The sequence below is a fragment of the Schistocerca americana genome, chromosome 8 (assembly GCF_021461395.2).
Source record: "Schistocerca americana isolate TAMUIC-IGC-003095 chromosome 8, iqSchAmer2.1, whole genome shotgun sequence".
NCBI lineage: Eukaryota > Metazoa > Arthropoda > Insecta > Orthoptera > Acrididae > Schistocerca > Schistocerca americana.
The window spans coordinates 278,214,733-278,241,942 of NC_060126.1; the positions used below are offsets into that span (position 1 = coordinate 278,214,733).

General features: G+C 38.6%; 1 protein-coding gene across 1 annotated transcript in view; it reads right to left on the reverse strand.

Annotated features, from left to right (window-relative positions):
* The window catches only part of LOC124544776, a 50,843-nt gene that overhangs the window by 12,285 nt on the left and 11,348 nt on the right, over nucleotides 1–27,210 (reverse strand). Inside the window, exons 7-11 of the mRNA XM_047123455.1 lie at nucleotides 26,255–26,551; nucleotides 24,238–24,355; nucleotides 21,512–23,961; nucleotides 15,979–16,206; nucleotides 11,342–11,483 (exon numbers count right to left, since the gene is read on the reverse strand). Of these exons, the coding sequence (XP_046979411.1) occupies nucleotides 11,342–11,483; nucleotides 15,979–16,206; nucleotides 21,512–23,961; nucleotides 24,238–24,355; nucleotides 26,255–26,551 (3,235 nt within the window). The remainder of the gene's footprint in view (nucleotides 1–11,341; nucleotides 11,484–15,978; nucleotides 16,207–21,511; nucleotides 23,962–24,237; nucleotides 24,356–26,254; nucleotides 26,552–27,210) is intronic.

The window sequence follows — 27,210 nt, forward strand, 5'->3', positions numbered from 1 at the left end:
TTCCTGTCGATAGCACTCACTCATTTCATGGAATCAAAGAGCCTGTTGTGTCCACAAGAATGATATTTTCTGAATCTGTGCTGGTTAAGTGTTAACAGATAATTTTCTACAAGATGTTTCATATGTAAAACATTCTCAGTTTTCTTGCCGCATCAGTTCGGGATAAAATCTCGAGCTTTTGAGGATAGCTTCCATCGTCATAGTCAGGAGCAACTGATCGTCTCGACTTCCGCTGTGGTGGCCATATATAGCCCATGGACGGCTTCTGATTGGTTGGCTTGTGATTGGTCATCGATTACGTACTGCTGTCACAGATGCTGTCAATGTCTGCACTGGTGGTGCCACCACTTCCGTGGGAACATAAAAACAACAAGGAATGTCTCTGTTGCTTCTCTGCTTCAAACGCTCGTTTCCATGCAGTGCTCAGATAACATCCACTACCATGGTTTAAGTTCTTCTTGGTCATTCTTATTTTGACAGCGTCCTTAATAACAGAATCCCAATATGTGGAGGCATGGGACAAAATTTTTGTTTCATCAAACAGTATTTTATGTTTGTTAGTGAGGCTGTATGGTAATAAATTTTATGAAATTACGGATGGTATGGCAATTGGCTTTCTGTTGTCTCCATCAATGCCTAACTTTTTTATGGAGGATTTTGAGGAACATTCATTAAATTCAGCTTCCTTCTGTCCATCCTTATTTTATCGTTATGTTGATGATACATTTATGGTCTGGCCACACTGCGCAGAAGCTCTCGAACAGTTCATGGAATACATGAACAGCATACATCCGAACATTTGGTTCACTGTCAAGATGGAGAAGGAAGGAAGGTTGCCATTCTTAAGATGTTTTAGTACAATGACAGGCAGACGAGTGTCTCAGCCACTCTGTGACCCGGATGCCAATTTAATTCTTAATGCACAGAGTTTCCATCATCCTTCTCAGAAGATAGCTGTTTTGAACACGTTGCTATTTAGAGGAAAAACTGATGAGGATCACTTGAAGTCTGAAATTAACCATCTGAAGTATGTGTTCCAAAAGAATGGCTATGGAGCACATGATATAAAGGCAGCATTCTCCAAGAAAAGGAAACGTGAAAATGCTATACACTCACAGGATGAAACACTGATTGCGGTTCTTCCTGTGGTTCTCTATCCAGTAAAATAAGAAGAGTTCTGGGTAGATGGGGGTATAAGACTGATTTTTCATCCTCCTAAGAAAACTAAGGAGCTGATACGCCCTATTAAGGTCAGCCTCAGCCTCAGGGTCCCTGGAATTTATAATATCCCATGTGAGTGTGGAAGCAATTGTGTAGGTTGGACCATTCGTACCGTTTTCGACCGCTGTGAAGAACACCAACGGCATGCTAAAAATAGAGAACTAGAGAAATCAGTAATCGCGGTGCACAGCCCCACTAACAAACATAAAATACTGTTTTATGATACAACAATTTTGTCCCAAGCCTCCACATACTGGGATTCTGTTATTAAGGAGGCTGTCAAAATAAGAATGAGCAAGAAGAACTGAGCATTGCATGGAAACGAGCGCTTGATGCAAAGAAGCAGCTGAGACATTCCTTGCAATGTTTATGTTCCCATGGAAGTGGTGGCACCACCACTGCAGACATTGACACTGTCTGTGACAGCAGTACATAATTGCCGACCACTCACACAAGCCATCCACGGGCTATATTAGGCCACCACAGCAGCAGTGAAGACAGTCAGTTGCTCCTGACAATGATGATGGAGGCTATCGTTGAAAGGTCGAGATTTTATCCTGAACTGACGCAGCAAGAAAGCCAAGAATGTTTTACATATCAGTGCCGTCGCAAAAGACTTCGTTCTCAATATGTTTCATAATGCTCGAACATAGTGTATGTTAAAAAAAACTGTCAATGAGGTGGATCCGTAATTCATTAGATTACTTCTATTTCCTTTCCTGTTTACTGGTGTGACCTGTGCAACATCCCAGTCTTTAGATATCATTCTTTAGTCAAGCAAGCACTTGTATAATATTGCTAAATATGGAGCATACTATGAAAGTAACCTCACTGGTGTATAATCTGGACCAGAAGACTTGGCTTTATTAAGTAGTTTACTTCAATATGCAGAGCATATTATTCATGTTGGTAGCTGTTCTTGCTTTGAATTCTGGAATAATTATTGCATCTTCTTTAGTGAAGGACTTTTGGAAAACTGTGTATAGCAGCTCTACTTTTTTGGTGCTGTCATCATTAACCCTTTCGAACCTAACGGGACATATATGTCCCACAAGAAGTTCCATATAGACTTGGGATAAAGGCGTCCCAATTTAACAATGAATCTGCACATTACAGTCTTTTAAACTTCCCTCCTTGTGTCTGGACTGTTGGCAGCACTTGTGAAACTGTCATGGCAGCATAGTTGTGAATAAATCACATGTTCGTGGTGATATTTGCATTGTTTCTTGAAGAAAATAATTGAAGTACAGCTAAGAAGATGTGAGTGTCATATATAAGTATTATCTACACCCTTTTATGTTGTATTGATTTATAATTCGCATGATTGTGAAAGTTTATTGTGTGGACAAAAAAAAAAAAAAAAAAAAAAAAAAAGTGTTTTTGCGACGCGACTTGGGATGTATATGTCCCAGTAGTTCTTTTTCTTGGGACATCATTGTCCCACAGTTCTCAATATAAAGAAACACACTCTAATAGTTTTTATATTCTTTATTATTTCAGAAACACTGACGCAGGACTGATCAAGGATGGTTTCCGATATGTATAAACGTATCTTGCAGTGGCTTGATGAAGACAATGATGACTGTATTGATGATCCTGACTTCTCTTGCAGCTCTAAATCACATGATAACAGTGTTTCTAACACGAGTGATTCTGATGACAGTGACCAAGACAACAATGAGGTTTCGTATGTCGGAGGTTCAACTAACAATGTAGTGTTGTGGTCAAAGGTAGATGCCATGTTCAGACCTCAAAAGACTATGCCAAACATGGTAATTCCAGTTGTATTAGCAAAATGGGATAGGAGTGCTTCAGAACTAGACGTCTTTGAGAAAATATTTCCTCCCAGCCTTTTTATATTTATCTCTCAGTGTTCGAATCAGAGACTAAAAATGATAAAGAAAACCACAGTTCAGAGCACAGATCCTTGAGAAATTAGGTTCGTTGTTGGTGTTATGCTTGTAATGTGTTACAATAGAGTGCCCTCATTTTCGGACTATTGGTCACACAATACTTCAATGGGAAATGTTGCTATAAAAAGAGCAATTTCAAGAGATAGGTGTAAAGTGTTACTTTCTAAACTGTACTTCAACTTCCCTGAGAAACCGGACACAGCTGGTAAGCTTTACTACCTAGAGCCAATAGTTGCTAGTCTGAAAAACACTTTTCAGAAAGCGAGGTTGGAAAGTACAGCACAGAGCATTGACGAGTCTATGGTAAAGTTCAAAGGAAGGGCAGCCTTGAAACAATACCTTCCTATGAAGCCAGTGAAGCGTGGGATAAAGATATGGATGAGGCATGATTCTGTAACAGGCTACACATATGACTTCAACATATACTGTGGAAAGGGTGTGTAGTGTGTAGTCCTGCAGCTCTCAAAAACAATTAGAGACACTAATGTAATGTTGTCATTTGATAGATTTTTTTTACATCAATTCGTTTGATGGATACCTAGCTGTATGCAGCTGTTGGTACATGTATGGGTAACAGGAAAAATGTGCCAAAGTCAACAAAGAAACTTGCTCGGGGGGAATGTGAGTTCCTTTGCAATTCGTCTGGTATGTTGTGGTGAAAATGGCAGGACACCAAAGAAGTAATGTTGGTCAGTAACTGTCATTCTAATGATGTATGTACAGTGAACAGAAAAGCAAAAGATGCATCTAAATTGGTTTTAGAATGTCCAGTGGCACTGAAAACTTATAACAACTATACGGGTGGCGTGGGCTTGGCTGATCAGATGAGTACACAGTATGATTTAGATAGAAAATCTGATAAATGGTGGAAGAAAGTGTTCTACAAACTGTTGCTAACTAGTGTTGTAAAGGCCTGGATTTTACAAAAGGAAATTCAACACAAGACAGTGCCACTAAAACATTTTCTAGTCAAACTAGCAGAGCAGATGATTGCCAAGGGACAAAAGACTGCCAAGGTACAGTTGAAATCCTCAACTAGGCGCCCTTCTAAGAGAGCAAGAGTTATGCAGAATGTAGGGCTACACCTCCCTGAAGAAGGATCTACAAGAAGGAGGTGTGTTTTGTGTTCCAGCAACAACAAGGAACCAAGAACAAAAACTATCTGTAAAATGTGCCAGCATCCATTATGCAAAAAATGTTTTGCAACAAATCATATGTAATTATAATAAATCAGGCATGTGTAATTCTTTGATAGTGAATGTGTTCTACAAATTGTTACTAACTAGTGTAATAAAAAACTGATTGTATACATGTTTTTTTCTATATATCTTGCAGTAACCGCTATTGCTGTTGGGTACTGGTGGGACAACGTTTGTCCCATTCAGTAAGCCTAGTGGGACACCCGTGTCCCAGGGCCTAATTGCAGGAAGAGAGTTCAGAATTGACAAAAATGTATTCGTAATATTATCAAGACTAATAAAACACTATGTGGTCAAAAGAAGAAGTTTCTATATAAAATTTAAAAAGTCCGTCTTGAAAGGGTTAACATTACCACTGCAATTGAACAGTGAAGGTATTGCTGCTGCTATACCATACATACATACATACATACCATACATATCACTCTTTTCTTGATGAGGTAGGAACTAATGGTTCCAAAAGCTACAATCAGTTTTTTTTATTTTTAACTGTCTGTTGGCAGCACTGGAATTTCACTTCCTAAAGGTAAGTGCTTGCTAGCTGTTCTTGCTCTCTTTATAATTACAGTCCTTTTGGGTGAAATTTCCTTTTTATACAACTAGCTTTGATGGCAATGCAATAGCAAAGCCTTGCAGCAATCTTTGTTACGGAAGTGAGTCTATCATAACTACTCCTAGTTTGTCTCCAGGGTGTGAGCGCTGCTTTGGCACCCCCAGCTGATAATGAAGTTAGGTTGACGAGCTAATCAAGCTCTAATACTCAAATTTTATTTGTATATTAGTTCTGTTTTTGGGTTTAGACAAAAACACATTTAGTAGGCTCTTTATTTATCATCTCACATTCAAAACTAGAACATACAATTCGTCGGTCGTTTTAAAAATACCAAAAATATTTAAGGAAAGTATAATTTCTAAGCTTTAGCATCTGCAATATCCTTGAAATTATAAGTTTCAATATAATGTTAAATGACAAAGGTAAATTGGTGAGCCTGCTTTGTGAAAATGGTGATATGAAATGCTTTTTATTTTTAGTTTAGAAACTGATCGTTCACTGTGAGCTACTGTGACAGGTAATATTACGTAAATTCTATGTGCTGTTGATAAATTGGAAAATAGTGAAATTAGATTGCTTTACAATTAAAAATTCAATATGATTATGGAGCTGTGCAACTGACATGAAATGTTGGCACAAGCTCCGCTTCATTAAAGAGATTGCTTTGATATTATCAGAGTTTAAGCTGCTGTTCAATTTATTTTGTAAATTTAAGCAGAGCCTCTTCTGTTATTCTGAACTTTTTTCCAGTTACTTAAGTTTTGTAGATACGAGAAAGTTGCATGGTTTTCATTTAAAAGTTCGAAACATTAAATTGAGCCTAGCACATGAGAGACAAGTTTGTTCTTTACCACTGGTAAGTGTGAGTGGCATATTCACTCCATCACCTACAAACAAGTCACAGTACTGGCAATAGGAGACACAGAAATTACCTCTCTGGCCATCGACTGGTCTGTCCTAACGTCACTTCCTACCACTCCTCAAAAACTGCAGGCTATGTTGAGTACAGAAGATATTTCCAGCATCAAAATTACTGAAAGGAGTATCCAATTACACATGTGAGTCCCAAGTGTTTACAAGCCTGTCACTCAAATAAAACAGATCTGTTTCTCACGTTCATATGTAAAATAAATTAGTAATATAGTAGCTTTGCATGCAAATTAATAATTAGCTTATAGTTCATTTCAAATAATTTACAACTTTTACAGTTCAGTACTGAGTGAATGGAGGAAAGCACAGTTGCCAGCACATGCTGGGCATGTCAGCTGGTGACCACAGTATAATGCCCTTGGCATGGAACCCGGCAGGCTCACGTGACTGCATGAACAGCAAGCCATGCAAGCCAGCCGATCTGTGATCTTTCTCAAACGATTTTAAAGAAACCATTCGGTAAAAAACTCTCATTCTTCAGTAATAAACTCTCATTCTAGCACATCTTATTTTAATTCATCACATATAATTTCATAAATAAGTCATAGTTATAGTGATATTTAGTAGTAGGTAAACTACTGCAAGCAATTCATAGTTTGCTGTCAAAAATAGGTGCTGCTATGAATTTGTGTTTGGTGCATGTTAGGTTACATGATGCTGCGTATTAAATGTAGATAATATATTGCATTATTCTTTTAACTTGGAACGATATCACTGTCTGTTCCCCATCTCAAGAAAATGGCATATCTGTAAAGTGCTCCGTCATGAACTCGTGTGTCAGTGTAAAAAGCTATAATGAAATATTCATAAATTCCTTGTATCTTATAAATGCTTTGAGATACGAAACAAGATTTTGGCAAATGATAGTGCGTAAAGATGAGAGTGTTGCCATATGATTAATGATTACTATTAAAAACAGTCTTGATCACGATTTATTTAACAAGGTGACCGGTTTCGACCGCTACTGTGGTCATCTTCAGACCATTGAGTAGGAACCCCTTTCTGTTGTGATTCTCCAACAGAAAGGGGTTCCTACTCAATGGTCTGAAGATGACCACAGTAGTGGTCGAAACCGGTCACCTTGTTAAATAAATCGTGATCAAGACTGTTTTTAATAGTAATTATTTACAAGACATTGATCACTGCTGTTCCCGTAATGCATTCAAAAGTAATATGATTAATGTGAGAAACTTCCATATGTACCAAAATATTCAAGCAACTACAGATTTTTTCAATGAAATAATGTAACTACTGAGGACCATAGATAGCTGGTGAAACAAGAACTACTGTGGGTTTTGTAACAATATAAGTAAAGAAGTTATACTTTTACTTTTATACTGAGAATGGACTATTTCATAAACTGTTGATCTGACTTGAACTTAGTTGTTAGTTTAATAATACACAATTTCAGGATTCTACCACAATTTCAACTGCATGTGAGTGTTAGTGAGACAAATATTTCTAAACTCTACTGTGATTTGACAAAAGAAACAGATTTTAATATGGCGACAAGAGAAGTTAAGTATTTATCAAAATTCGTCACAATCCTTCATGAATCAATGTCTCCTCAACTACCTTCTTTGTATGGCTGACAACTCAAGATCATTCCTGCGATGAAACATTTGCAGCAGTTGCTTTTGTCAGTATTTCAACCTCAGTGATCATAAACTTCTTGTCATTTTCTGCCACATTACTTTTCACCTAGGCCCATATACTTTCAGTCACATTTAAATGAACTTGATAGGGATGAAGTCTGATTAACTATGCCCTTTGCCATTAGCCTGTTCATAAACCTGGTAGCATGAAGTTTTGGTTTGTACAGCAGTACAAGCTCCATTAAGTTCACTTTATACATGATAGATTCAACTTTATCTCATGGAAGAGTTCTTTATACCTAGAGCAAAATATCCGCTTTCCTGCACTGCACTGTTGGAGCTTTACGTATCAACAGATTGGTAAGGTGTTTCATCCATCACTATTGTCAAATTCCAAGGAATGTTTTGCAGCAGAACATTATCTTCCCAGCCAGTGAATGTGTTCTTTGATGATACTTTTTACTGCAAATCTCATATTCAGATGTGCTGCACTGTTGTTATTAATGCAATGCCAACACAAAACACTTGTTCACAATACCTGATGGCTACAGAATACTTCAATGCCAGAAAATATGACTTTACAACGAGAACTGATGAATCTTGATGCATCTAATGCATGACACCATGTGGTACTGTTTATTCATGGTGTGGCAACACGGCACTTTACCAGCAGAACTGCTGGCAGTGTGGTAGGGAAAGCCTACTTGCCATTATGGGAATGTTGTAACGTCCCCCTCCCAGCAGCCAAATGTCAAAAGTTGCAACTAATTTTAAATGCACTATAGTGAAGTTTAGCCTCTGGTGCCCCATGGAAACGGAGCCAGGGTGTAGTGCACCATCCTCCCTGACCTCTGACTGTAATTATATTTGTGATCACAATGGTCATCTATTTAAAAAAAAATTCATTCAATCTACAAGTGACAAATGCAAAACTAATCTCTGTACCATAAATGTCTAACTTTATGGCAGCCAAGAAATAATAGCTGAAGTTTTTACTAATTAGCTTCCTTATCTGTTACAATGTAGGGAATCTTGTTAGAACATTAGTCTAGAATTGGATGCACCAGCACTCTGTAAGTGTTCATACCTGCAACTTTTTTCTAGGATCCTCCCACAGCATTTAAAATATTGGGCTTCTTGTATTCAGGAGGATGCTGGATCAAATCCCTAATCTCTAATTACCTTATCATCGATATGACATTAAATATTTAAATCTTCTTTCCTTTCCTTCAGAAAGATTCCAGAAGTTTTCTGCTAATTTTGTAATCAGTTACTATTAAGTCCTTTCAATTTCTTATGGACATTATCTTAAAATTGTTCTTTCTGTCCTGTTTAAATTAATCTGCCAATAACTCAATGCAATACATTCAATTATTTTTATTAAACATTGTGGTATTCCTTTTCTGTCAAACATATTACATTATTCCTTTCCTGTCAACATCGTCACATGCTTTCATATCAAAAGTAAGCAGCAAATGCATTTCTTTGTTGTACTTCAAGTTCTTCATGGCACTGTCTCACGAAAAATGTTGTCGATGCTGGATCTGTATTTACTCAATCCAATTTTATATCAGAGTTATGTCTTATACAATTGGCAAGCTTTGACACATTATTATTTTTGAAACAATTTTATTTCCATATCAACAACATATACCACTATAATTCTGAGGTACTTTTGTCTTGTTTCTGCAATTTGTATAATAATTACTTCTCAGATGCTAATGAGCAGCAATTTGGGTTTAATGAGACTGGGTGTTTCTAAATATCCATTTCCACAGTATGTCCATCAAAGATAGCCCTATGTGGAAGTGCAACAGGTGTGCCACATTTACACAACCCTTAATACTGAAAAAAAATCCAAATTGTGCCATTCCAAATCAATAAACTGCGTTCCAGAAGTAGTGATGAGGCTCCATTTGTGGAGTTCCAGGGTATCTAGACGGATAATAAACTGAGGTGGCATCAGCATATGGCTATGTTAACCAATAAGCTCAGTTCTGCCTGCTTTGCACTCTGAAATATGTTGAACTAGAGACTCTACTCAATTTCCTCCGAAGATGTCATCTTGGCACTAAGGTGAAACAAGTCATTATGCCACCACAGGCTGAGTCACAAGAACCATCACTAAGGCAATTATTAATTCATACTCAAAGGTACTATGTTATACATTTTATTTTCCATATAAACATGAATAGCACATCCATCTCAAATGAGTGACAACCTTCTGAACTTCGTGAATAACATGTTTAATTGAACCCCTCCTTTACAGAAAGTATCCTAACACCTTCAGAAAAGAAAAAGAACAGCAAAAAGTGTGAGGAACATAGAACAGTGAGCCTGATACAGCATGCAGCCAAAATCTTGCTGAGTACACTCAACAGAAGGCTATATGGAAAGCTGAATTGTGTAATAGGAGATGAACAATTTGGTTTCAGGCGAGGAGTGGGAACTAGAGATGCCGTTACGAGAGATATATGGAGAAGAAAAGGAAGGTGTATGTTGTGTTCATTGATCTAGAAAAGGCTTTTGACTGTGTCGGATGGGACAGACTGATGGAAATCCAAAGGAAACATGGAGTTGACTGGGATAGACGGCTAAAATTAGAAATTTATATTTGAACCACAGAGCAAGAGTAAGAATAGGAGGTGTGATGAGTGAAGAAATAGAACTGGGAAGTGGTATAAGACAAGGTTGTTTATCCCAAATGCTGTTCAATATATATCTGGAAGAAATTATTTGTGAAAGTTTTGATGGAAGGAGAGGAGCTTGTATAGGGAGTCGGAGAGTAGAGTGTATAAGATTTGCAGATGACATGGTTGTGATGGCAGAGAGTGCAAGAGGGATGGAACAAATGTTAGATGATCTAAAAACAAAATTGGAAGAATATGAAATGATGATTAACAAGAAGAAGATGAAAATCATGGTAATTAGAGGAAAGGGGAGAAAATGCTGTATGAAAATAGGGGGAGAGGAAATATAGCAAGTGAATAACTTCAATTACTTGGGAAGTGTAATAATGGATGATACGTATTGCTCAACACAAATTAGGAAAAGTATTGCAATGGCAAAAGAAGGATTCAGGGGGAAACAAATTACTTTGTGGACCACTAAACAAAGATCTGAGGAAAAGACCTGCCAAATGTTACATCTGGAGTGTTGCACTATATGGTGCGGAGACCTGGCCATTGAGGAAGGAAGAGGAAAGAAGATTGGAGGCACAAGAGATGTGGATATGGCGAAGAATGGAAAAAGTGAAATGGGAAGACTGAATAAGGAATGGAGAAGTATTAAGAAGAGTTGGAGAAGAAAGAAACATGCTGAAAGTTATCAGAAAAAGAAAATGGAACTGGATTGGACATTGTTTGAGGAGGGACTGTCTATTGAAGGAAGGAATAGAAGGAATGGTGGAGGAAAGAGGGGAAGAGGAAAAAGAAGATATCAAATGCTGGACAATATAAAAGGAGACAAATATTCAGAAATGGAAAGACTGGCTATGGACAGACAAAAGTGGAAGAGGCTTAACCCATGACAAGACCTGCTGTAAGGCAGAATACCATACTACTATCTTTGAACTGAATTGAAATTAATACACTGTCAAGGATTTGGCATATACTACAGTTAGGAAAGTAGATTTTCTCTAATTTTTTTTAAATATATAAAGCCTAAAATTAATATTCAAATAAATTTTTGATACCAACTTCAACATCAGCTTGGGAATGCCAAGGGGGACAGTCATGCACCAGTGATGGCTAGGCTACAGCCATCTTGTATGGCCTTTGATTTTATTTTTTTTGCTATCTATGTTGGCTATGATACAACAATGAAACTGATGGCTACAGTGTTTCCTATTAAATAATAATATGCATCCTGGGTCAAGGTATATGCTAAGTGGAGGCACACTGTGATACATGTAGAAAAATAAATACTCACTTGATCTACAGGTGTGTGTAGCCGCCACAGAAACAGAAGGGATTCTAGCATGTTAGCCACCAACTGTGACATTCCAACATGGACACCCAAAGTCCCTGGCCTGTCTGTCACATAAGCATGACTGGAGAGTAACTGCACATCCCTGTAACAGGGAAAATAATAGATAATACAAATAGACAACAGAATCCAGATAACAAACAGAATTATTCAAACAGGCAATTGTGTTTGCCACAAAATCAAGCTGTTTTCATACACAGTACAACTGTAATGAATAGCCGTAAAATTCCTATTGCTGAAAGTGTATGCACTTGAAATCTTACAGGAAATCTTATACAGGGTGTTACAAAAAGGTACGGCCAAACTTTCAGGAAACATTCCTCACACACAAATAAAGAAAAGATGTTATGCGGACATGCGTCCGGAAACGCTTAATTTCCATGTTAGAGCTCATTTTAGTTTCGTCAGTATGTACTGTACAACGTGATCAAATTGTAAATTTTCACAATCAACATGTGTGGGCTGACGAGAATCCGCACGCAATTGTGCAATCAAGTCATCAACACAGATTTTCTGTGAACGTTTGGGCAGGCATTGTTGGTGATGTCTTGATTGGGCCCCATGTTCTTCCACCTACGCTCAATGGAGCACGTTATCATGACTTCATACGGGATACTCTACCTGTGCTGCTAGAACATGTTCCTTTACAAGTACGACACAACATGTGATTCATGCACGATGGAGCTCCTGCACATTTCAGTCGAAGTGTTCGTACGCTTCTCAACAACAGATTCGGTGACCGATGGATTGGTAGAGGTGGACCAATTCCATGGCCTCCACGCTCTCCTTACCTCAACCCTCTTGGCTTTCATTTATGGGGGCATTTGAAAGCTCTTGTCTACGCAACCCCGGTACCAAATGTAGAGACTCTTCGTGCTCGTATTGTGGACGGCTGTGATACAATACGCCATTCTCCAGAGCTGCATCAGCGCATCAGGGATTCCATGCAACGGAGGGTGGATGCATGTATCCTTGCTAACGGAGGATATTTTGAACATTTCCTGTAACAAAGTGTTTGAAGTCACGCTGGTATGTTCTGTTGCTGTGTGTTTCCATTCCATGATTAATGTGATTTGAAGAGAAGTAATAAAATGATCTCCAACATGGAAAGAAAGCATTTCCAGACACACGTCCACATAACATATTTTCTTTTTTTGTGCGTGAGGAATGTTTCCTGAAAGTTTGGCCGTACCTTTTTGTAACACCGTGTATTTGTGACTAACAAATTAACTTATCCACAAAAATTGGCGAAGTAGGATTCCAGTAATTAAACATACTGATGCGTTCATGTTATTTGTGTGCTTCATAGCTCATGATTTTCATCCTGTGATGCACACGGGTGAGGAAATGTTTACTGAAAAATATTAGGAAGTTATTTTTGGAAATATCTCTGAAGAAGAAAACTGCAGCTAGCTACATTTGTTGAATGAATGATTCATTCTGCCATAACTAGTTTTGAACCTAGTCCAATTATATCAGATAGCAGTGAGGATTTCTTGTACAAATTTGACACTTTTGTCTTGAGAAAAAGATCTGCTTTGTATATTACAAAAAAATGAGTTCTGCTTCATTGATAACATTACATTCTGAACATTGAATCAGACTCCAACAGTGAATGTTCACTCCACTGTGGTATGCTGTGACTTCTCTTCCCTCTAAATGGTTTGATCCAGCCCACCATAACTTCCTCTCTTGTCGCAATCTCTTCATCTAAGAGTAGCATGTACACCCAACATATTAAATTATTTATTGTATGTATTCCAGTTTGTCTTACCTTACAATTTTTGCTCTCTCCTTTTGCCCCATATGATGGACGATATCCCTGATGTCTCAACACACACAGTCTTCCTCTCCTTTCTTTTAGTTTGTGTTTCTTGTGTATTCCTTGCCTTACTGATTCTGCAGAGAACCTCATTTCTTATCTTATTACTTCACTTTTCAATAATCTTCTGCAACATCACATTGTCAAATGCTTCATATTCTTCTTTCCAGTTTTTCTACCTTCCACAATTCACTTCGATGCAATGCTGTGGTTCAGACGAATATTCTTAGAAATCTCTTTCTCAGCATAAGACCTGTGGTTGACAAATTCCTGTTTTGGTGAGAACTCATCTGTTTGCCTGAACTAGTCTGCTTCTTATACTTTCCTTGCTTTTTCTGCCACATAATAGCAGAATATATATCAGAATTATGTGGTTCAGATCCAAAGTCTGACACTTTTTCCTCATTCTGGCACAGTCTCCACACCTTCTCTCTGATCTACAGCAATTCCTCCTCAGCCCAGTGTGCCCCCTTACTGGATGTTGACCTTCTCTGATGCTTCCTTAAAGATACCTGTCCACATCAAGCCTAAACAACGAAAATACCGCCCTTTCAATACCCGCCATCTTCCACACTAAAAAGACTCTCCCTTATGGTCTGGCCACCTGCTGACAGGAAATCAGCAGTAATAAGCAATCTCTTGCCTAGTATGCTGAAGGTATTAACCAAGACCTTCACACACAGGCATAAAGATCATCTAGTTGTATGGTTTGCCCCAAGAAACAGATCTCCATTGGTATAATGAATGAAAAACACCATTCGGGTCACTATTTCTTTTTTTAAATAATGATGATCAGTTTTGATGAGACTAGCAGATAGTCTTCAGGTCTGGTGCTGTAAGCTGCAGTTCATCAGATAAAAAAAAAAAAAAAAAAAAAAAAAAAAAAAAAAAAAAAAAAAAAAAAAAAGCGATTCAGAAACTGATCCAGACATATCTCCTACATCCTATCCACACATGCCCCTTATCCTCCAATCACACCCACGAACCAATTACCAAGGAGCACCCACACCACCCCTCCTTTCCTTGTATCACCCAAGACTGGAACTACTTTACTACATCATTTGGCAAGACTTCAAATATTTATCATCATGCCTGGGAATGAGGAACATGCTACTCACAATCCTTTCCACCTCTTCCACAGTATTATTCCACTGACCACCATAGCTACAAAACATTCTGAACCTTGACACATGGCCTGCACGACTGTGGAAGACGTAAGTGCAAGCCCTGCCCTCTGCACCCTCCCAGCACATGCTTTTTCAGTCGCATCTGTGACCGCTAGGAAAGCGATCGTGTCATTTATCAGGTAAGCGTGTGTGTGTTTTCTGTGTTTTTTAGCTTTGAAGGACACTGCACTTAATGCCAGATTAAAAATATGTGTTTGGACACCACAGTGGGGCGCTATATTACAAAAAAGCTTATTTTCGCGTAGTGAAATATGTAGTAGATAAAGCCTTACACAGAACAATGTTCCTGGGGGAAACTAAGGATACTGAAATTGCAGTACATGTGCAGTGGACACTGTGGCTACTACACTGACAAGTGTTGATATTTATTCACCCATATTCTTCATACGTGTTATAACGTCAAGTTGAACACATATATTTCAGAACGACACAACACATATAAGTCACAGAGTAAGTTGACAAGCAAGACATGTGCACGCATTAACATTCGAATGAGCACTGAGTCCCAGTCTAGCGGCTGCTGCTCGGCTGGCCGCTTAGGTGGCGCAGCTGCTGCATGGCTGGCAGACAGCGCTGCACGTAGAGGACGCGCGTAATTGCGCGGCGGCACTTTGAATGATCGGCGAGTCACAACAATACGCCCATTTGTGAACGTTAAACCCTTCGTCTCTATGATGGCTTGAACTCTGACTACAGAAATGTATGGCTTATCAGGAACTGTTCAACCACTGTACCCCACTTTCTTTAATTCCCCAGGCATAGTCATCATGCCACTTACAGCACTTTGGATTCTTTCCACAGATGTCATGCAGTTTTTTTTATTTTATTTATTTTTATAGCAACAGCACTTTGCAATGCTCAATTGTCCCTGTCTGTCAGTACATGAGATCTGCCTGCTCTTCATTTAATACTCCACTCATCCTTTTCTACTTGTGGGTGTACCTCTCATGACATCTAGTGGTCAGTTCTACATTACATACGGATGTCTGATTACTCTGATGTGATAGTGTACAATTCTGTGCTAAATGAATGTCTTTTAATGATCCAGTATCCACCATAAGTAATTAAGCAAACCCACAGAAAATCTAAATTTGGATGGATTGATGGTTATTTGAACTTCACTGCTCTCAAACATGAAGTTGCAGTCTAAATTGGTGCAGACAAACATGTCCATATGCAAGGCTCATGCAACAAGCGTAAATATATACCTAACAGTTAAATGAACAGACAAATTTATATGTACTTCAGCATCCTGAAGATTCAGGATAAAGTAACTGGCAAAGAAAAAGTGACAATTTCTTAAAAATATGAGCACTAACAGACTCAGGTGCCCAGAGTGGACATCTGATAAGATTGGAAAGGTGAAAGGGTCATAAGCATCAGTTGAAAATTTCTTTGAAGCAGAGACTAGAAAAGGGAGGGAGGGAGAGATTAAGCATTCTAGATCAGTTTGAGTACATACTCTAATGACATTTCAAAACTTTCTGATTCACTGTAAAAATAATTAAATAACTTATCTGATACAAAATTCATTATGTTTTCCTGAATATATAAAAAAAATCATCACTTACCATGTATCAGTGTTAGCCACAATGCATACAGCTTCAGACACTTCCTGATCGACAGGAGGATGGCGTGCAGATAGAGCTAGATCTCGGCGCAGAGCAGATTCCCAAGCTCGAACAGGCTGTATGCAACCGTGGAGAATAAGATCTGGAAGGTAGTGATCTGTCACTCCCCCGAGGAGAGAGGCTGCCATTCCAGAGCCTACTGGAAGGTTCGAGTCTTCACTTCTACTGCTGTTGGGCAGAACATAAGTAATACTGTATTTGCAACAGTCTACACACTGCCTTTGTTGTACATCTTGCAGATCATAAGAACTTGACAAGTAAGACTATATGGTATAAGGAGGTGTACACTTATTTTTCTTGCAGATCAACATGAAAAAGAAAGGTAACAGAGCAAAGTACTTAGCATCATGGAGCATAATTATATTGGATTTTGGAATATTTATGTACAGTAAATTGCCGTTTATCGAAATGATCGGGGTAGCGGCCAGTTTGGATAACGAAAATTTCGGATAAACCGAAATCCTCCTGTTTTCATGTATGAGACACCCCGGAATTGTGTCAATACGGTGAAATATGATCGTAAAACGTGTGTAGGTATGTAGGATGTTATTGATATGGTTGTGAATAAGTCTGCATGTTTTTGACTGAAAAAATTGTGTCTACATGTTAAAAAGGTGCCAAAGTATGATTGAAAACTCAAAGTTTTTAAATGGAATAATAAACCTCATTTATTTTGCATGAAACCATGCAGCACAAACCAGAAACATGCTAAAACTTCAACCAAACACACACACATATTGACAAAACTAACTTTTGACCCAAGCCACTGCACTGATTAGCAGTAGACTGCCGAAAAATACCAGTGAATGCATGGCTCCAGGCGCAGACAAGTTGAAACTTGTCAACTGTCAGTCTAACTCGCCAAAAGCGAAGTTACACACTGCATCAGACAGTGCCAACGTGAGCCAAGAAAATTGGAAAAATTTGTTTGGATAAAGCAGATTTTGAATAAATGCGATTCAGATAAACTGAAGTTCACCGCACTAAAGAGGGAGCTAATGGTTTTAACAGCTTTAGCCAGAAAGCAGGTACACATGGGATGGCAGATGGAATTACTTTCAGGTAAAAGAAATCTAATGGCAGATAGGAGCTTTGCAGCAGACTGTTTGGAATGCCTCAGCACCTCAATTAAATAAGAGTGCCCACACAAGGCAAAAGCCCTAGCTTATGTCGAGATGCCATAGTTTTTTAATCTATCATGGAGATTCATTACAGGAAAAACTAATGTTGAGCGAAAAATCCATTCTGAAAAAGAACTCTGTAGCTAACAGTAAGCCATTCTCTGTCATGTCCATAGGGCGCTAGACCAAAAATATAGGCATGTGTGGAGTTTAAAAAGTACGAGGGTCACAGGGACAGCTTAGAACAGGGGCGGGCAAACGTTGCACGCGGCTCGTGAGCGCACAGCGCTGCACGTGTGCTGCTCGCGTGCAATCGTCGAATGGGGCAGTGGCGACAGCCGGCAGGTTGCGGCAGTGTAGTACAAGGCTAAGCCGCGGACGTTGATGCGAAGCGACCACTACATAGTGAACGTTGTATTTCAAGAACCGGAAAATGCAGAGTGAATCAAGGAAACGGAGACGTGGAGATTTGCTATCTTTTAAAAAGTAATGGCAGAATAATTTTTTCTTTGTGCAAAGACGTGAAAATTCGAAATGTTTAATATGTGGCAGTATTCTCGCTGGTCAGCGGAAGTTTAGTATTGAAGGTCATTATAATAAATTTCACAAAGACGAGTTCAATTTATTGTCGGATTCTGAGCGGATGGGGAAATTGACTGGGCTTAAGAAGAGCGACCTGACGATATTAAATGCATCTGTCCTAGTTGCCGTTGTCACGAGAGATCTGCGACTTTCTCTCGTCATGTCTCTCATCTAACTGATTTAACATTTTATGGAGCACTGTTTTCAATTTTTCAGGACGACAACAATAATAGCCCAGCGGAACGTGCAAGCTATAAAACTGCGCTTAATATAGTGAGAGCTGGAAAACCATTTGCTGAATTAATAAGCCTCAGTTAAGAGCAAACATAAGTGATGAAAATTTATGTAACTGTTTGCGTTTGTCTGTATGCAGAAATTTTGTTCCAGATATTAAACGTATTGTAAACTCCACCTGTGATAATTAAATAAAACATGTCGTAGTTAATAGGTACTCTTTCAAATCATGATTTATTTCAAGCACTCCTGCTAACCTTATTACATCATTCAATAAAGCAAGCTAGAAAAACAAAACGCATTACAGAGGAAGGAGTGGACAGAAGGTATGGTGGGGAGGGGAGGTAAGCGGGTGGCCAGCTTGCCCCTGTGTGCACGCAGAACACCTGTTAACTGCACGCGTGCAAGTGCACCGCACACGATTCCTGCCCGCCCCTGGCTTAGAAGAATGTCAAAAGTGTGCTGTGTGCTTGGATAGCTCAGGCTGTAAGAAAACTGTCTGAAAATGGTAATAGTACAAAGCTGACATAAAATATTTATTTGTGAAGTATTTTGCACTGGATATCACCATCAGGTAAAGGTCTTCACATACTGCTAACAGCATTTGTCAAAAGCTAATAAATGCTGGTGAAACTACTAGTACCTATCATGTCATTGGAAACATCAGCATATTAACACAGAATGTAGGCTTTTATGAAGGAGTAAGCAGCAAAGCATAGTGCAACTGATAGTCAATATTGTCGTGTTACGGATGACATGAGTGTTTTAGAGCGCACTATTCGTTCATTGTGTTCTGTGAATCACATAATGAAGGAGAATCTTCAAGGATGCAGAACAAATCAAGACAAATATTAACAAAATAAAGCAGCTATTAAAAATAATTCTGTAGCTTGTATTAACAATAAAATATTATTAGACAGCTACCTATACTACTATTTTTGTTTAATATAGTAAAATTACCAGGAAAGACATTCATCTGGAGAAAAAAGGGAGTTATTCCCTCTAATACTTGCTAGCTGCTATTTATTCACTGCTAGCTTAAAATGTACAGGACTGTATCAAGATTTAATTTGTATTTTCCATAAAATGACAGTCACTAATGACCTGCTTGTATAACTTCACATGCACTGCACTAGCTTGCGAGAGAGGAAGTCAAGTCAGACTCGCATCAAAGCTACGTACCAGGTTAACATCCCCTTGGATTGTCATACTTGACAAACTGACAGTGGTCTTTAGACATTTTTTCACACTCATTTAGGTAAATGGTGCTCTGGTTTCTGAGTTCTGCCCCATACAATATGATAGACAAACAGCTACAATACAATAACCCACACAACGCAGTTCACACAATTCACAGACAGATAGATGGTGCACGTGACTTCCCTTCAGTGGTGAAAGGAAGGGCATCCAGCCACACAATTAAAATAAAGTTGATTTGTTAAATAAAGATAACAATGGTACCAGCATGATGAGATAAATGCAAGGAAAAGGAGACATAACAGAACCATAGTGACTGTTTACTATAAGTAACACAATTCACATATAAAATCAGATATGAGTTATCCAGTTGTGGTTCGATTTAACATCTTATTCATCTTCAGATAGCTTTAATCTTCAGTTGTTCCATATCATAAACTGCCCAGAAATGTCACCTTGTAAAAGCATTTAAAACTTGATTCTACAGCTGAACATAGAATATGGTCAGCAGCTATCTCTGTATAGATGTAAGATTAGGAGAATAAGGGCATCTCAAGACCAAATTTTTGAACTTACTTCCAGATTGATATATTGTATTTAACTGTGACTGTCAATAATGTTGCAATACTTTAACATTTACTACAGAATGACAGCCACTTGAAATTCATTGTGTAATGGCCTGATTGGCTAACTGCAATGCTAATTACCTAGGAAATGGCACAACAAATGGATTTTTTTCCTTAATAATTATTTCGCAGCACAACTTACCCCGCAAACTCTTACAAGCATTTCATACCTTGTGTGTGTGTGTGTGTGTTTGCCTTTTTTATTTGATTTTTTCTTTTTTTATTTGATTGTTTTTGCCATTTCTTTCTTTGATTTTAATAGTTAGTTAGTTTCTGTTTCTTTATCTTTTTATTTGTTATTTTTTGTAGCTTTTCTCTGCACACACTTCCTGGGTAAGTGCTGCCTCCTTTAATTCTGAGTGGAATTAACTTATAGCAGTTTCAAAGGCTTACTTTTTAATTGTTGTACATATTTAGTGATGTTATTTATTTGTGGGTGGGATTTATGGTTTGCAATGCAACCCTATGAAGGTCAAGTGGAAATGGCTATCCAATGAGGAATGGAACAGTGGCTTGGGTTGTGTTGTTCAGTAAATCTATACATAACCGCACACTACATCAGTAGAGCAAGGATAAGTTGAGATTTTGGGTCTGACAGGAGGCTAGGGTAGTCTGTGCAGATGTGATGACCGTGTCCGGATGGTGTAATGATCAGCACATCTGCCGGGTAAGCAGGAGACTCTGGTTTGAATCCCAGTCTGGCACAAATTTTCAACTTTCCCCATTGATTTAAATCAATGCCCAGTGGCAGTTAATGTCTTTAATTCCTTTGTGTCTTGGCATATTTTTCAACTGTTTTTAGAGTTTGCTGAATTTCAGGTTTTTGTGTCCCTCAATTCCTGAGGAAGCTGCATTATTTTGTTGGTTTTTATTTTGGTAATGTTTTGTGTTGATAGTGATGTCATTCACTGGTTGTTTCTAGAGGCTCATATTGCTACCATGTTTATGGTGTCACCTGTCAATTAGCACAGTGTCCTATTGTTTACAAATCCTGGCACTACCACACTGCAATGTAAAAACAACTACTATATACTTTTCTCTTCTTTTGCATTTACCTCATATAATGAAATAAATCCCTGTGCAAGATATACACTACTGTTAAACTGCATACAGAAATATACTAACTATTTTCAACATAAGAAATGAAGGAAGATTATATGTCTAGCAAGTTGGGGTGATTGTATGGGGCAGCATGTGTGAATGTGTGTGTGTGTGTGTGGGGGGGGGGGGGGGATGAGGAGGGGATTAATGTTCAATATCCTGATGGGGCAGCATGTGTGAATGTGTGTGTGTGTGTGTGTGTGTGTGTGGCGGGGGGGGGGGGGGGGGGGGGAAGAGGAGGGGATTAATGTTCAATATCCTGTTGACAATGAGATGATAAGAGATTGGAGCCAAGCTCAGATATGACAAGGATGGAGGAGGAAATAGTCTTCCAAGCATTTATCATAATCAATTTAGGGAAACCACAGAAAAGCTAAATTTTGACAGATGAGTAGAGATCTGAAGCCAGTCGTCACAAACATAATTTTGGATATAGCAAAAATTTCCATTTTATTCCTTTGATTACCACTGTGCAAGTACGTTCTACACACGGAAGTATCTTTTCAAGCACTGTAAATTAATCTTGCACAAATGGCAATCTTGAGGCAATGAGCATGTGATCCTTGATAGACACAAATAGTAGAAAGAATGAAATATACAGCTCCTGCTTACCTTGGAAATGGGAGTTCAAGAAATGTTTTATTTTCAAACGGGTCCAGGTTGTGTTGACAATTTTCATCATCTTTAACACTTGAAGCCATATTTCCAGTAGGTGTAACTACATCTTCATCAGAGAGGGCACTGTACTCATCAAAGAGAGCATTTCCTTCCCTACTAGTGTCTGTATCTACATATGTAGGTCTAGAGTCAACTGTCCGGTACTTAGACGGAGTGTCACTGTCACACGTTTCACTATGTTTGCATTCACACAGTGAACACTTCAAACTAACGTTCACACTTGTTACCTTGTCACTTCCACACTGCCTACTATGTGCATCTTCAGACAATGATTTAAGGTTTTCAAAGTTCTCCCTTGCTCCATTAATTTCATCTTCTTCTGGAGTTTTCTCCTGACCTGTTCCATCCACATAATTATTCAACACACTCTCACATCTTTCAAAATTGAACCTGACACTGTGATAGTTTTTTAAGTAACGCTCATTATGATGCACATACTCACTGTGTCTCCTGCATATAGATGACTGTTTGCTTGATGGGTTCTTACATAAGGGAAAAGAAAGTGACTGAGATCGAGTAACAGGTTTACTAGGCCTTATCACAGTCTTGCATCTGCTCTCCCTGCAGTCACCTTCATCCTCCAATTCAATATAGGATGAATGCACCATAACTATTCGCCCCTCACAATTGCTGTCTATCAGGCTCACCCTATCTGGGTCCCAATTCCTCTGACTGTCATCAGCACCACAATCAGTTTTCACACTTGGTATGACAAAAGGACTGTCATTGCAAGACAATGATTTACGACTAGTTTTATATTCACTTTCACAGCCCAAAATGCTATTACTACATAGAAATCTATTACCTACTTTGCAAATTTCAGAATTGCATAAACTTTTCCACTGACTGTCCAAGTAACCATGCTTTTTACTACGTTCTTGCTCAACTAGCTGTGTAAAACCTGTACAACTGCATGAATCCCTACATAGAAAATTACTTTTACTGTTAGGGCAATTAGTTGGAAATTTATCACAATCTGTAGACTTTATATTACCATTACTATCTACAGCACTCACAACTGGTTTGTCCACTTCCTGATGACTTAAACTTAAATGTGAAGTCCGTGTTTCTCCATGATTATTGTTTTTAAGTCCCACTAGTTCTTCATTGTCTCCCAGGACAAATATAACATTTTCAGATTTTGTATTAGCACTACCAATATGACTATCAATGCCTGAATCAGGCTCATCAATACAGTCATATGAAGTATTATTAACGTGAGATTCAAATGATACCATGCTGTCAAATTTACCACTTGGTACAGGAGTCTGAGGTGGAAAAACTGATCTACTAGTATCTGCTGCTGACATCTGTCGTTCACAGCTCACTCTTTCCAGAAGCCTGCTCGAGTCATCTGGTTCCGAATATTCCTTCTGGAGATGGTACATAACAGCTTCTGTTGGAATGCGACAGAGACGGTTGACTTTTTCTGAAATCACTTCAGGATGAAGTGCATTGTTATTGACACTATCCTCGAGAACTTCAATTGTTGTTGTAGTGGGACGCAGCTGAGAAGACACTGAAGCAGCACCAGCCAGAGAACTTGTCATCCGGTTGCAAAAGCTGGTGGACCGTTTCATACCACACAAACTCACTGGACTGTGTGTGGAATTTTCTGTCAATGTTCTAGAGCTTTCTGTGCTCAGTGCCCTGTGGAACTGAACATCTGGCTCAGGGTTACTGTCTGATGCAATTACCTGTGAATAAGTAATAACTGGAGCCGGAGAACTATCACTGTCACATTTCTTCACTAGATTGCTGACTTCATGGTTATCCCATTCAGCTCGTGCTGGAGAACACATATTGCCTGCTGTCATCTCACATGAAAATTTTGCTGCACTCTTTAACTTAAACAACTCCCTCGCCACACCTTTCTTTTGAACTGCCTCCTCTGATTCAGCTACTTTTGAATCACTAATATTGTCACCCATTGCAATGTTAACATTTTTCTCACTTAACTGATACTTGGAAACATTAAATGGCGCTGCCAACATATAGTCAGCAGGCTTGTGAAGTGCTTTTGATGGCTTATGTAAGTCATCTAATGTCCCTTTGACATGTAACTCATTTGTAGCTTCTGTGAGAGTTGACACAGAGACTGCACTGGATTTCATGCTGGCAAGTGGCGAACCGTCAAAGACACTTTGTGCATCACTGGCACAAATTTCAGATGGTAAGGAGATGTTGCTATGCTTCTCTAGAGCTCCACAGCGTATGAAGTATGTCAGGCAGCTCACTATTTTGCCCACAAGATCAGTCTGCTTGCTGCTTGACGATGTCACTATGGTACGTGCCACTTTAGTTGGTGAAGAAATTGCACCACTGAGGTCCCCAAGTTGAGCCCACAAGGCACTGTATGGGTGTGACCTTGACAGTGAGTTGAGCTGTAGAAATAAGAAAAGTAATAAGCAAAAGGGTGTAACAGTATTTGGAATAACAAGAATAAAACCAATCGCATAAAATGACATGAGGAAATTGGGCTAAAGGGGGGGAGGGAGGATGAAGCTCATGACGGTATTTATAAATTTAAGTAATATAAATTTCATATCAACAATTACTGGCCTAGGTAAGCTCTCTTTTTGAAATGTTTCCAAGGAATGCAAGGGATCAGTTTTACAGACAACAAAGACAACAATGTATGATAAAAACAAGATATTTACCAACTGAGAAGAGCAACAATTTCTTGAAGCACTTTTACAAGTGTTTTTATCTGGCATTACTGTGGCTACCCAGCCCAAGTGATGTGTCAGAACAGCTGTTATCAAGGTACTCACAAAACTGAAACAAAGAAACCAACAGTGTAAGAAACAAAAGCAGGAATAAAGGTGGATGGGAAAGTTAATGAGGACTCGGGCCACAGACATTAATATGACATACAGTATTTGTTGACCTTTCTTGATCTCTGGCACTCCATCCTCAGGCCACGAGTGGCCTACCAGCTCCTTATTCATTATCAGAAGAGTCAGTAGTGTTTGACCACTGCAGTCTTACCAATACAACAATAAAGATACTGGGTGCAACAATTTAATATCTATTATGTAACTCATGTCAAATTGTCCTGTTTGTTCGTTTGTTTTTAAATGAATGATGAAGTAATTCTAGATCAATTACATGAGTTACCAATGACACCTTGGAAAAGTACAGGTTGATTGCCAGTTACACTTTGTACTGTTGCTCAAAAAGAAATACCAAGCACGTGGTTAGCGCCAACACTGTTTGAGGAACACAGAATTGTAACCTTCCCATCACTCCTCTGCCAACAGTCATCAGTGGAGCTTGCTTCCTCTGATACCATAAAATCTTTCTGCTAGTGATCAAGAAAAGTTAAACAAATAGTAAAGTACATAAATTAACGACAACTTGTAACAAATGACATTAAAAAACATGCAATGCGAACAGTGTTACAGCAGACATGGTAGCTGAATGAGAATACAATAGGAGGGACAATGGGAACGAAAATGAAATATATCAAACACATAAACACAAAAGGAATCATGGGTTACAGATGAGGCATAACAAAAACAAAACAGGTGTGAAAAGGGGGGGGGGGGGGGAGAATGGGTTGGAATGGCATAAAATGACCATTAAGTGAAGCTTGGTGTGGACAAATAGGTAGTGCCATATCAAAGCTTAGTATAGCTTTTTACGTGCATATGGCATAGTTGGAAAAGCACTGTCTACAGGAGGAAGATTTAAATTGCAGACCAGTGAACAGCTTCGGCATGCCATGAACATTCATGCTTTTCAACTAACTTGCATCATTTCTATCATACTACTCTTTCAAGTCTCATCCTGTGTCAATTCTACATTTTAAAATCACTTTGTAGCATTCTTTTCTGTGGTAAGAACATGAAAAATACTACTGACGCTCACAGGAATGAGGCATTTTTTTCCAAAATCATGCACAGACCAGACAGTATGTGAGTCTTTTGTATAATAATCAACAGGTCTTGTTCAGGTACAACAAAAATTTGATTTGATTGATCTGAGATTACTGACTGGGTAGCTTCTTTCTATAGTTTGAGCAACATATTTCAAAACAGAGAATCTTTGGTCAGTACTGTGTATGTACTAATATACTTTCCACTCTCACAAATCACACAATAGTTAAATATAAAGTGTAGATGCACTAAGTTTTGCATTGGATTTGGAAATTTGTGGTAAGTTCCTATGGGACAAACTACTGAGATCATCACACTACTTAATCTAACTTAAACTAACTTATGCTAAGGACAACGCATACACCCATGCCTGAGGGAGGATTCGAACCTCCGACGGGGGCAGCTGCATGAACCGTGGCAAGATGCCTCACACCGTGTGGCTACCCCGTGCGTCATTTCCATTGGCACTTACATTAATTTATCATGAGGGGAGCAAATACTACTCATGACTGTTTCCCTTACATTTGCTACCTGCTATGCCCCTCTATTCTAAATGATAACTCAGTTATTGTAAATATACCAACAAAAATTATAAACAACTGTTGCTCTTTTTGAAACATATGAGGAACGAATAGTATATATTCTGAATATAATTCGCACAGAAACTGGAATATAAATATCTGAAACCACTTTAGTCAGATTAATGTATTGAAATCTAATCTAGTAAATTATAATTATTACAATCTGATCACTTTCCAGTAACAATGAAAAACCAACAGCAAAAGTTTCCACTTACAAGTTGTTGCTCTTAGTGTCAAGAGCAGCTATCAGGTGACAGAGGTCTTGAAGGAAGCCATAAGCAAGATTAGTATGCAAGTGTGTAGGAGCCATTCCAAGACCCATCCAAAGAGGACATGATGGACGAGGAGCTGAAAAAAGCCCTTCCAGCCACTGGCACAAGTCTTCCCAGGCTTCCATCATAAGATGGACGAACATGTCCTTGCGGAGGTAAGCACGATCAACTGCAAGCTGCAGCCTCTCAATCATTGATTCCAGAATAGCCATGTGCTCAAGCAGAAATGTCTCCATATCCCTAAGTGACATTTCCAGATGCAATGAGATACGAATAACTAAGATAATGAGAAAGTCTGTCTATTAAAAACATAAAAATAATATTATGTAACAAAAATTTCACACTCACAAGAAATACTTGAACTATTAGCCATCATATTGCCAAACTATTACACCTGATGCTATACAATTTATTGTAACATCATCATACCAGTATTACAATTTGTCACAACACACATCCGAAAAGCAGTGGCTTAAAGGCATCAAATTCTAAAAGTAGTGCCATACCTGGCATCATATGTAAATCTATCAGCAGGACTTTTCTAGTTCTTGGGGGACCAGCCTACCTGGATGCATTTACAGGTTTAAATTTGTTGCTTTGTTTTGTATTCCAAGAATTTTACACTAAGTACCTTATATTATTATTACAGTTACAGATCACAAAACGTTTATACCGGGTTATTAATTTTGCTCAGTAATGACTATCTTCCAGATCTGAGTAACTGTCTAATAAGATGCTTCACAGAGTCAACAGGTCTGCTAGAATTGTACATGTGGTACATACATTTAATATATAATAAAAACGGATAGATTAAAAATCTACTTACCAAGCAGCAGCAGCAGCAGGTGAACAAACGCACACACAAAAGTGCCAGCGGTTCCTTCTATGGCAGAAGATTT